This window comes from Magallana gigas, chromosome 8 (assembly GCF_963853765.1).
Source record: "Magallana gigas chromosome 8, xbMagGiga1.1, whole genome shotgun sequence".
NCBI lineage: Eukaryota > Metazoa > Mollusca > Bivalvia > Ostreida > Ostreidae > Magallana > Magallana gigas.
In genome coordinates, this window is record NC_088860.1 from 46,122,340 (window position 1) to 46,135,888 (window position 13,549).

Consider the following 13,549-nt stretch of genomic DNA (forward strand, 5'->3'; position numbering starts at 1 on the left):
AACTCGGATCTGAATATTATCGTTTAATGTAAATAACCTCTAGATGGTGAAATAAGACATACATCTTAAAAGGTTTTCATGTTTTAACACAAATCCAAGTAGGATATGATATAAAAACGACCAGTACTTACGTATTTTGAGAATATTATCCGAACTCTTATACTTCTGCTCGAAATTTCACAGGAACTGAACAAATCTTGGTGAAGTCTCGTAAACTTTCATTCGAGCACCTCTGGATTTATTACATACTTAGCAACGAAAAAGAAAACATTCCGAACACATTCGCAGGGGTGTGATTATGGTTTCATCAATATTCGTTGGTATCAAGTTTACCTGATTTTAGTAAACATAAATTTTACACATACGTAAATGTTCGACCCCTAATCTTGTAAATACACAATGTTTTTAGATACACTTCAATGAACATTTAATTTCACTGATCAACCCAACAACGAAATCAATAAAAAATTCAAGAACATTGATAAAACCACTATGAGGGTACATGTACATTTAATAAACAATCACTTCAGCTGAATGTTGTAACAAAATAAGCATACTTCAAGAAGTTCTCATAAATAAAAGTTTAATGCTTCACAAAAGCAATACACTATACCTTCCTATTGTACTGGAAACATAACAAAGACAAACACCATCATATCCAGAAGACTAGTGATTTGTATGAAATTGAATATGAATGTGCACAAGTTTCACATGAAATTATATAAATGTATGTACAACTGATCAATTTGTTAACACTGCAATAACTTAAAACCAGGATTTTTCATCATTTCAATAAATTCTTATTTTGACATAAAATGTGTCTGCAAGTAAGAATACAGCAGCTTTAGGTCCTCTCTCTGGTACTTGAATGCCTTTTGACTGAACTCTCTCTTATAGCCTCCTGCTTGATCAAATGTGTACTCTGCTAGATAAACCTGATGTCCTTGTATTAACAGTCCAAAGAGAGTCTTATGTTTGTTCAAACTTAACAACATATTAGTATGTAGCTGATGGATTCTCTTACACTCAATGTCACTGACATTGGCTACCTCTGCTATCAGAACTAAATTGTCACATATGGACACACAAACATCCGATGTGGCTTTCCAAGAATTGGCTTTTAAGTCAAATGCAATGTTTTTGGAATTTTTCAACACTGATCTATATTTGTCCTTTGATGTTGACAATAATGGATTCTGATCATCACTGTATGAACACTCTGATGAACTTTCAGTGGGACCATCTTGGATGTAGCCCCAGCAGTTAAGGTAAGAGTCACATCCTGTAGTAGAATAGGAAACATTTACATCTCCTATTCCTGTGAACAAAAATTTTAAGAATGCTACTGCAAAAAGTTTTCCCCTAAGATCACTAAATCCTTGTGCTTTGGCCTCCCAATACAAATATGCCATTTGAGAAGGGTGGACAGGTGAATTATCTGCTTGACTTCCACTCTGTCCTGATTCCTGCAAAAGAAAATGATTCAAATAACTTCAACAAAATCACTATTTATTCAAACAAAAGGTCATAAAATTTTAACTTCAGAGAGAAAGAAAGTGTTCCTATTGGTTTCATAGTAGAAAACGTACTACATATAAATGTGCATATTATACAATCACTATAAACTACCTAATTATATGTCTAAACCATTACAAATTGTTATGATAGTATATGATAACTGAAATCAAATTTAGATTATTTTTTTTGTGTGTGCAATCTCCAGTTTTTAAGAAAAATGAATTAGCTTGAGTTTATTTAAGAAATTAACAACAATTTAAAAAGTTCACTGGGATATGAACTTGGTTGGTTACTTGATCAAATCTGTGAAGCCCAAAGGGCTTCTCAGAAGATTTGATCACGTACCAACCAAGTTCATATCCTGGTGAACTTTTTAACATTGCTGTTTATTACTTATATTTACTTTTAAGAATGGCAAACTGTTCAGAATCATTAATATAACGATGTTTTTACATTTACATTAAAGCTCCCGTCAAGCGATAAGTGCGTGCAGTTATCATTGCGACGTCATGAAAACATTCATACAGAATTGAACGTTTTTGCTTTTCTATAGATTCATTTGCAAATATAAATATAAAATGATGAAATTAACAGATGCAAATGTCTCCTGCTAGGGTATTGTTGATTTACATTTAAACTTTCAAACTTCAAAGTTACACAATTCAATAATTTGACCAGTATATCATATATAAGTCAAATCTGTCAATAGTCAATGTGCATATAGGTAAGCACTTTAAAATGTATAAAACTGAGTTTAAAAATTAATACAGCATGACTCTAGCAATGCTCATTAGTGTGTGCCTCGCTCTGATGTGAATTTACAAAATAGGCATGTTTGACATTTAAAAGGAAGTTGATATCAAATTTGTTTTAAAAAATAATCCCACCATATGGAATGCCTAAACAAAGAGTGTGTTAAAATCTTAATCATCTGCAACTAATACTAGGTGAGAAATCTTTGATGGAAAGTTGTTCAAAATCTTTGGCTTAGAATAAACAAAGTCATTATTTTACTTGAAGTTGACGTCTGATTGGTACAAAAATGAATTCCACCATACGGTGTAAAAGAGTGAAGTAAATTTTCAACCATCTGTGATTAATAGTTGCTAAGAAAGCTTACAAAAATTTGTTACTGAGAGACACATAAGGGTAAAACAGTTTAACCCCCTCTCCTCTCCTGCGAAGTGAGGGTATAATTACATTTCATGACATGAATATACTGAAGGTGACAGACAACACAATGATGTTAATCATAGCATAGTTTACTAATCTTACTAAAGGCAAGAGAACTTACTGCCTGTACATTCATCCTAGTATCTGAGTAGGAACCTGGCAACTCTTCAAGCTGTGCTGCCTTAAATGCCATTGTCAGGTGATGAATCTCCGATAGAATGTTTTCATCAGTAACCTCTTTCATGTCTTTATTCTGAAACTAAATAAAACAAAAATCAACATGGCATTGCTGCAAAGAAAGTAAATTCTTTCAAGTAAATTATCATTAAGTAAAAAGTGTGAATCAATTCATGCAATGCATACATGCATAAAGTGTGTATAAATCATTTTCAAAAAATGTGGGGGGGGGGTGTTGTACGAGAATGAGCATTTTAGAATGCAAGAAACTCCTTATTTCATGTCATCCGGAAAAATGATCATTTTGTACAAATAGTTTTATTTTCCTACTTGAAACAAATTTTATATAAAGCAGTAGGGAACTTGTGTTGCAGGATGTCTAGGAATTGCCTCTTATACAGTGAAACTTTTACAAACTTATCTATCTGATTGATATATTTTTCTTGTTTAAATGCGGGTACATGTATGCAGCTAGCATGATACAAGAACACTTTCAAAATATTTTTAAAAATATCTCTTAAGTAAAACGCATAAATATTTTGTCACTGCTTCTACCATCACTGATTTAATGTTGTCTGACATTTCCAAGAACAAGAGGTCCGTGGGCCAAATTGCTGTCGAGCAACAATAACCTTCATGAAATTAGATCATATGGAGTCAAATACAAAATAGCTGGATCATATTGAGACAAGAGATTTTGGTAAGAAGTCCGAACAGATATAAGAAAGTTTGGACAGACAGATCATTTTAGGGTGTCTGCTGAGTGGGACCCTAATAATCTGGAAATAAACGAAGACACTTACCTTGATGAAGTATTCCTTTCTTTTCATTTCAATTGGACTAAAAAAATCCAGCTATCAAACATATCCCCAGAGTAGCACATCTTCCTCTCACTCTCTAGGGCTCTGAATAATATTTCCTTAGATTCTCGAACCAAATAACCTAAACAATAAAACATAACATTATTTTAAATAACATTAAAAATATATTATATATTTGTCCATAATTAAACACTTGTGTTGTAAATAAAGATTTTGTTTTTAAATTTAGAATTATTTACAACACACTAGACACAAGTTTTTTCGATGGAAATAGAAACAACAAATACTGATAAAACCATTGTTCTGTATACTTGTGAAAGGCAAAGTAAAGCTTTCTATGTTCATTAACAACCAAACATGTTTCCATAGACAGTTGTAGTAACAAACCCTAAATCAGTATGATGACTTTTTGACCAAAATGAAGAAAGAAATACATGTATAGCAATTCATTTAAAATATGTTGTGCAGCCTGCAATGTTAACGTTAATTATCGGCTAATACCAATTAGAACCCCCCCCCCCACCCCGATAACGTAAAGACAATTAATGGAATTTGCTAAAAAAAAAAAGTTTTGAACTCTTCTGGCTGCAATGTTTACGTTTATTATCGGCTAATACGAATTATACATCATTCTTGTGAAAACTACAAGGGTAACTTTAAGATAAATTGCTAAAAATAAGTTTTGAACTCTTCTTGCAAATGAAAACATATACCCCCCCCCCCCGCCCCCAATTCTACACTATTTTTGTTGCCATGCAATGACCAGGCGACAAAGGGGATGATGAGCATGTAAAGCAAGTCATGGACTATCCCCTTCCCCTCCCCCTGCTTTTAAGAAAAAAAAAACTTAGGACACGTAAAAATGTATAGATATAAACCAGTTTTCTTTAAAAGTACAAACATTTTTGCACTACAATTTAGAAGGTCTCTACTAATCAAATTAAGGAAACTGTCAGATTTTTTAAATTAATCTATCTACAGTTTTTTAACTTTCTGTAAAGTTTTTCCAGTGCACCAGCAGTGTTCTCTACATAGGAAGTTTCATCTGCCTTTGACAGGAAAAACTTCTGAAAGCTTTCTTCCATGCCGTTAACTGAAATGATAAATTCCTTAAATTACAAAAACAGCCACCGACTATGTTTTTGATGTGTGACACCCCTTTTAAAAACAGCAAAAGTTCCTCCGAGATAAATAATCATAACAAACTACAGAAATTAGATTAGCAACGTTCAATTTTGTGTGAACGTTTTAATGATGATCATAGCACATGCTTATTGTTTTATCGAGTGTATACCTACGTAAAAAGTTGACTCCATTGTAGCCCCATCCTACCCCCGAGGACCATGATTTGAAAAAACGTAAATCTACACTATCTGAAGATGATTCCACTCCAATTTGAGCTTTTCTGGCCAAATAGTTTTTTGAGAAGAAGATTTTTAAAGATATTCTTTATATATTCCTATGTAAAAATTCATCCCTCTATTGTGGCTCCACCCTACCCCCATGAACCATGATTTGAACAAACTTTAATCTACACTATCTACATGAGAATGCATCAGTACAAGTTACAGCTTTTCTGGCCTTATTGTTTTTGTGAAACATTTTTTAAAAATACCAACAAATTTTCAATATATCTTAATTATCTCCCCTTAAAAAGGGTGTGGCCCTTAATTTAAACAAACTTGGACCCGCCTCATCTATTGATGCTTTGTGCCAAGTTTGGTTGAAATCTGCCCAGTGGTTCTTGAGAGGAAAATAAAATGTGAAAAGTTTACAACAACGCCAACGCCAACAGCTACGCCAACGCCTAGGGCAACGTCGACAGACAAGGTACAAATTTTGATAAAAAAAGGAGTTGTCTACAAATGGAATATGTGCAACAGTCGTGAATATTTTCGAAGTATAGTGATTTTTCAGTAACATACTTTATGTGAAGTCAATTTGACAACCATTTCAAGTTCTTTTATTAAATTTCCCTGGCAAGAATTTCAAACATTGATGAATACATATTGATCTCTAAATTATTTGTGTAGGTTCATATACAGTGTAGTTCATAATTTTTCAAGCAATGGATCATTTTTTAGATTAGTGTTTATCTCTACCCGATTAAAAAATTCTTTATAGCAGTTTTGATATACTGTAGACGTATTTTTTTCCACGGGGTCATAATTCCGCGGAATCACAATATCAATTTAATCCGCGGGTAAAAATTTACGCGGATTCTTTGAACGAAAAAAAAATATAGTTCTGAGCGATTTTCATTATCTAGAATTTGTCAAACTTTGGACTTAAATTGTAAGAACTGTTCACAGTGAACAGTATAATTATCGGTTGTGCACTGGTCGGTAGTCATTAGTTAGCCCCGTCAAGATGTTACGACGCTGGCTAAAATCGTCTGAAACACCATTTAATCTTTATTAACTGTCAATTTATGGGTTCTCATGTCGTTTAAATTATGAGTTGATCAGTTTAATCAATTAAAAATCAGAGCACAAAGGGATCTAAGAATTGCAGTAAAAACACGGGTCTTGGCGTGTAGTTGATTGGGTCATTGAAAGACAGACCCGCTTGGGGGTATTTATCGTCTGACACGTGCCGTTATCTCAAGCTTGGAGAAGTTTAAATTTCATGTCAGTAAATTTACAGAAAATTCAAATCTTTAGGAGATTAAATTATTTATTATGTGAATTCTCATTACAAATTTGTTTGACAGTTTGCATAGATAAAAACGATATACATTGGGTACACATATATGCAAGTGTTCTATAATGTAGTAACTTCCGATTACTAGTATCCTTATTCTTCTTCTATTCATGTAATGCAATTCAAAAATGCACTTTAAGTACACTGGGAAAAAATTCCGCGGAAAATGTGTGCCCGCGTTCATAGCGTAAATAAATACCACGCGGACAAAAGTACTTCTACAGTACCTTACCTGAATGTACTAGCTCAGCATTGAAAGGGCATGTTTTCTTCCCCGTCTGGGGTAAACGACACTACTGTTAACGGTGTCTGTTAACAAACAATTTTGTTATGTAGTTTTACTTTTTCATAAACTGGCTCTAAAATACCCGTCTCAAAGCATCTAGTTGGTATGTTCCTAAAGCAGACGCCAGCTGTCCTGTCAGATAGCCTTACAACATGTTCATGCAACTTTTGGCGTTCGTCTTCGATGGTGTAGCAGCAATTAGCACTAACAGAATTGCTAATACCATCCTCTGAGCAAACATTTAAACAAAAATGGTAAGAATAATAATTATATAGAAATATCATAAATATTTAGTTCGTCTAATACATTGCAATTAGATGTTAAATTCTGAATTTGTCTCTTACAGCAGTTTCATGTTTCTACTATATTATGATCTCTACAATTTATGTGTCCTTGTATTTCATCAACGAATTGCATATCATACCATGTTGATGACTGGAATACCCTAAAAATATACAAACAGAAGAGCTGTATGCCGTTTGTGTCACAGCTGAGAAAATGTAACCTCGCTTTATATTTATATGATTTAACAGCATACTGTAAGGCATTGTTTGCAATTAACATGAAATATCATAATCAAATTGAAATGTGACACCGGGTATTAAAAGGCACACATATGGTGACGTTATTTCGTGATTTTACTTCATTTGGATAATGCAATATCTGCATTCACACAGTAAAGTTCTTTTCATTCATTCAATATCAACTTTTAAATTTACCAAAAATGTTTCTAGGTCCTTATCAGTTGATAGATATTTAAAAACAAATTAATTAAGAAAATCAGTTTTAGAAGTTTTGAATTTGATATGATTTTATGAATTTTAACATCATTTTTGCTTCTCTTCTAATAACACCTAAAATAAAACTACTTATTGAAATTAAATACATTGTATACATTATATAATATTTTCTTCATACGATATGCAAATTAGACGAAAAATCAATTGCTAGTGTGACATTATTCAATTATGTGTGAACCAAATGTTTTCATTTCAAAAACTTTTTTGTCTTAAGGTTTAATAAGAACAATTTCGAAAGCATGTTTTAATTAGACAACAACTTCATTGGGTTTTTTTTTACATAAAAAATCCGGAAATTGTCTGAATTTTACGGATTTTACAATCTTGCACATGCGCATTTCATTCAAGCTAAATCACGGAATGCTCTTTAGGTTATGTTTCTACAATATCACATTTGCATAAATAAACTAAAAAATGATACATGTAATACAAATACATGTTTTTCATTCAAAATTTGTTATATATTCTGTTCCTGAAAGACAATATGGGAGATAACTCTAACTCAGTACGTTTAATATGAAAAATTCCAAGAGTTCTGAATGTCAACATGATCTATTTCGTACATGCCCTACTTAATATGTAATGCCAACCCGGCACGCACGGGTCAAAGTCTAGTTTATTTAAAATGTTTTGCAATTGTACATTAATTGTGACCAATATGATAAAAGTGCAGTGTATCGTTACAATTTCCATATTGTGTATTATTATCTACTTAACTCTTATTGGGAAATTTTGAATAGATCTTAAGGAGAAATCAAACTAAAACCTCAAATACAATTTCAACGCTTTAACGTTTACTTGTCATTTGATTAACAAAATACAAAACAAAAACAAAACTAGTATATAATTACATAAACATATCATTTCTTCATCTTGCTTTTATTATCACGTCAAAAGACCACTGATGATTCATGTACGTTGTATCTAAATAATGCAGTAATCTAAATAAAGATTTATATCTCGATATACGATCAAGGTAGCTATACGTAGATCCCTTTGTGTACAACAACGAAATAAACGTCAATTTGTTCATATTAACCACGAATTAAACTGTACTGTGACACGTTTTGGATGTCACATTTGTTTTGGATATAGCCACATGCAAATGTATTTTAAACCATTTCGTTATTTCCTTTCATTTCAATGATCAGATAAGGGGGGGGGGGGGTACGAAAAGTTTTAAAATTCTATAAACAGTTTGCTAAGTACATTGTATCTGTTAACTTCCTATTAACAAGACCCCTTTCTCTTGGCCAGTATGATTATGTACCCATTCTGTTTGTCAGACGATAGTTGCAATAGTTGTGGAGCTAAAGTTCATTAGTACAACGTCTTTACATATTATTTTTCTTGAACCTTATTTGAAGTCTGAACATTATTTTATTAAGGTTATTATTCCGGAGGGATTTCGGGGGATTTGACTGATATTTTTTTCAAGGAGGTGGCATACTTTAAGTAAGTTTTTTCCATATAAATCTCATACGTAGTAGGTTTCCGGGCAGTGAGGAATCCAGGCACGCCCAACCCCATTTTTTGATCTGCGCATGCTCTTTATGTGCAGGTATTAACCTTAAACGTACATATGTATTGGGATGTAGATTAAGTGCGAAATTAAAAAGCAAAAAATAATGTTTAAACCAATCTGAAATACGAGAATCATCATTAGCATTCTAAATATTATATATTTTATATTTAAATTCAAATACTACTTTGGTTTCATTAATATTCGTTAAATACCATTTTTCATGGATTTCGTTGTTAAGTTTATCTACAAATCGTAAATGTTTATTGACGTCCAATTTATAAACATTTTGTATTGATAATAGCACTTAACACACATTTACTTATTCTTGAAACTGCAATTATCACTTTATCCACAAAAAATTAATACCCACGAATATTAATGAAACCACAGTAGAACATGATAAGGTTTTTTATTGTGTTTAGATACAAATCAAACTCGTGCGCATTTTGTTCATGTTTTGCATTTTAAATGAAATATTGGTAATGATGGTCATGTTTAAGCTGTATGTTTTTGTTTATGTTGTTAATAGAATAATACTTAAACACTTTGCGATACGATAGAGTTGACCATATTTATTTGTAGATCCGCCGTGTAAGGTGTCTGGATAACTGACAACATAAGTTTAAGATGTTCCAGCATCATGTTTATCATAACCCCCCATAAAATAACAGTGACACTCCAGCTTATACCCTTGAAACACGATATTTTTGCTACAATGACAATTGACCTAAACAAATAATGAACATATTTAACAAATTTTATTTTTATAAATACTCTGATGATAATACGTGATAGTCAATCAGCACGCTATTCATACTTGTATAGCTGCAAAGTGACTTACAATTTCTGAATCTGCATGTTAGAGTTCTATTTCCCATTCATTTTAAATCTTAACACTAATGAGATAAATTTGATTGGTAATTATCCTATTCTAAATAAACTATATATTAACTCTCAGGCGATGGTTGGTATGACCTGACGATATTACATAAAAACCAATTAATTAAAAGGACATTTTTGGAGTCCATACTGACTTTCATTGATATAGTAGATATGGCAAGGTACTTTGATCATAGAATGTCATTACATGAACGATTTGGCAAAAAGAACTCGTTCTGTTTTAGCACGAGAAATAGGTCAATTTAGCTACCAGTAACTGGCTTCTAGAAGTAAGACAAACTAGTTAGCACTAGTAATCTTTTCTACCAATTAAAATTTTTCCTTGAGGAATACATTTCCTTTACCATCATATCAGATTTGATTGCCGTCGAAAGTGGCAGATTAAAATCAAACCATTTTAAAAGTCAATTCATTAGAACTCAACAAATTCAAAAGCAGTGACGTTTTATACATAACTTAAAAATAATGCTTGATCGTACGTAAAATAAGTTTTCTTTTATGTTTGACATAGAATACGCTGGTATATTTGAGTGAATTGTATTTTGATTACGTTAAAATATATAAATAAATTTGTTTAATCTGATAATGCTATGAAAGATTTTGTTGAATTCTCTTATTTCAAAATGAGAAACTGATATAAATACATTTTTTTATTGTAAAGAAAATCCTAAACGATTATATTCCATAAACGTATTAAAGTCCTGCGTTTATATATAATCACTATGTAAAGAAAATTCAAAAGAATGATATACCTTTAACGTTTTTTAAGTCAGGTTACCACATAATTTTTATCATTAATAATAATAAATATCCATACAAATAGTCTTATAACAACAAATAATCTTGTTAAATAGTTTACGTATTTCACTAGTAACTCATCAATCGTATTTCTGATTGGGGGTTTTAAAGTTTATCAAATTTAAAATAACTGATATAAAAAGGCACTTCATTGACCTAGTGTTATGCTGGAGTAGCACTTGAACCTATATGTTGACCGAGAGGGTAATTTTCAAGGGCATAACGGATGGACACAAAACAATCGTTTTGGAAAGGAATATGAAACACCAACATTGTGGAACCCTCTTGATCATTATGAAACATGTGCTGTTTGTCTTTTTCGAAATAAATCTTTTGTCAAAATGTTTCGTGGTTAAGCAGATAACAGTTGACATTATTGGTATACCAGCGTTATGTGTAGAGATTTTCATGCTGCCGATTTATCCAGACAATCTACAACAAGTTCTTACAATATGTCAGGGTAAGTTTACTGGACAATATGTTTAAGCTGGTAATTCCATTCGAATTATCTTCTTGACAATGCATACACTTGCTTTTAATTTTATCGGCCAAAGCATTTTGTAAAATATCATACCTCATTTAATGTATAGTAGGTTCTTTGTTTTATCAACATTGTTATAATTTTAGGTATTGAAAAAATGTATAATTCATTTTCTCATCCGTTAATATATTTGCTAACGAGAGTGTTATCAGTTTTGCAACATCCCTCAACTATTTTTGTGATCGGCTTCGGCCGATCACTGTTGTGTCCATATGAGGCATCCGGCAAATGCTTCCACGTGCGCACACATTCCGCTTGCATAAGTTGTTCTCATAAAAACTTGAAGTTTGGTTTAGTATTTATATAATATTTGACTCAGTTTTATTTTATTTCATTTACCTTAAGAGATGCAAACATATATAAAATACAGTTCGACCTGTTAATTCCAGAATGCACATTTTGTCTCATGCGTAAGAATTATGATCGAATGATTCATTCAGTAATGCAGTTGACCTCGATGAACTGACCTCAATCATAAGAAGATGCTCCATGAACTGACCTAGATCTATTGATGTTGCATAATAGTAGCTAGGAAGACCGCTTGATTTATAAACAAGGTTACGTTATAATGCTATGAAGAAGAAGAAGAAGAAGAAGAAGAAGATACATTAACGTTTAATAATTACGTTAAAAAGATAAAACTAGACAAGGAGTTTACGAATGGCTTTCCCCAAATTTATTTCAAAATTAAATTTATTGACGGTTTATAATGATGAAATTATGGTGTACACGGATTCAAAATATTCTATATTTGTAAAAAAAAAAAAACAGTACTTTTTTAATTATTTTACATCAAACTGATCATGTTGATTGCTTCTAGCTATCAATATATCATTATTGCCGATCATTCCTTTAAAAGGAATACTTGTTATCGTTTGCTTGCTTCGCCATCAATATAGTAACATGAAATTTAGCAAGAAAAACCTCTAAATAAAAGATGGACACTATCTTATGGCGGGATAGTATGGTAATTCAGCAGTTAATTTTGTATTGACGGCTATCTAGATACAATTTGGGTCTCTTTCATTAATATAACATGATAATGCAATTTAACTGGAGAGACAGACAGCATTACTCCTCTTGTAATTTGTTGTTCATTTATAAATTTCCGGTAATTTAAAACTATACAGGTGCCTCTGACATTACACTTCTACAGCATTAACTATTTGATGGACAAGTAGACCCATCCATGAACATTTAAATAAAACATTTTTTGGGGCTATTTCCGCATCCGACCCTCTGTCTATTGCCGATTCATTGGCAAACTGGAAATATAAAGGGTTTTTTTTTTTTAATTTAAAGTAGAGTCTTTTTGTGGCTCCCTAAAAAACCACCCCCACCCCTGTGTTTGTGGAAGGTTAATCGTATGTGCCATGTGTTGTAAAGAATGAAGTGGAACGCATCTATATCTTCATGTCATGACTGCTTTACGTATGCTGGCGTTAATTTTTTATCTTAAATGGCGAACACAAAATTAGATGAATGTATGATTTTAAACATTGATGGTTACACAGTATTTATTGTTGCATTTACTTGGAATTGCGCTTTAAATCCCTTCCTTAAATTTGTAGATTTTAGAAAGCCTTCATGACGGCGAATTATCAGACATTAGCAATGATCGCTAATTACCCAAGTTAACAATGACATGCTAAATTTCATTATATTTGAGTCCAATTCCGAAATGCTTTACAGGGCTTCTTGAGAAGAATATTTTTAAACAATTTTCTTTTATATTTCTTTGTTCAATTTAAACAATATGTCTAAAGAACATAATTGTATCAAAATAAAAATGAAAATAAATTGTTTTTGCACTTAAAATATTCACCAGATCTTTAAAATCAATATTATTTCTAAATCGTTTTTAAACCAATATAATGAAACAATGAATATAGTTGTACCTTCTTCCACGAGTTCCTTAAACACAACACATGACTATATACGAGGGTTGTCCCAAAATAGCGTAGACAAGTGGCGTTATTCAGTTAATCGAAGACAAAAGATGACATTTGTGCTACTAAGGGTTCAAGAAATTTGCATTCAAATAATGTTTTAAAATCAAATATTGTTTGAGATTAAGTTAGTGAAATGAAAGCATGTTAAATCAGAAATTCGACATGCGGCGCAATGTCAGAAACAAAAAGTTAAAATCAACATAATGAAATGAAAATTGCGAGAAAAAGTACTTTTCGAATGAAAAAATTCAAATACTGATATTTGATAATAACTTTATTATTTACTTAGAAAATGTTTTGGCTATAACAAAACTTTTAAATATTTTATATCGTGTTTTGTGACAAGTTGAAAAGT

General features: G+C 31.8%; 1 protein-coding gene across 2 annotated transcripts in view; it reads right to left on the reverse strand.

Moving 5' to 3' along the window:
* Positions 1–37: 37 nt before the first annotated feature.
* LOC105343664 (uncharacterized) overlaps positions 38–13,549 on the reverse strand; it is a 63,625-nt gene continuing 50,113 nt past the window's right edge. Inside the window, exons 4-5 of one of the 2 annotated variants that reach the window (XM_066068025.1) lie at positions 2,813–2,944; positions 38–1,466 (exon numbers count right to left, since the gene is read on the reverse strand). In XM_066068025.1, the coding sequence (XP_065924097.1) occupies positions 801–1,466; positions 2,813–2,944 (798 nt within the window). In that variant the 3' untranslated portion in view covers positions 38–800. The remainder of the gene's footprint in view (positions 1,467–2,812; positions 2,945–13,549) is intronic. The other variant, XM_066068024.1, reaches the window with a different exon arrangement.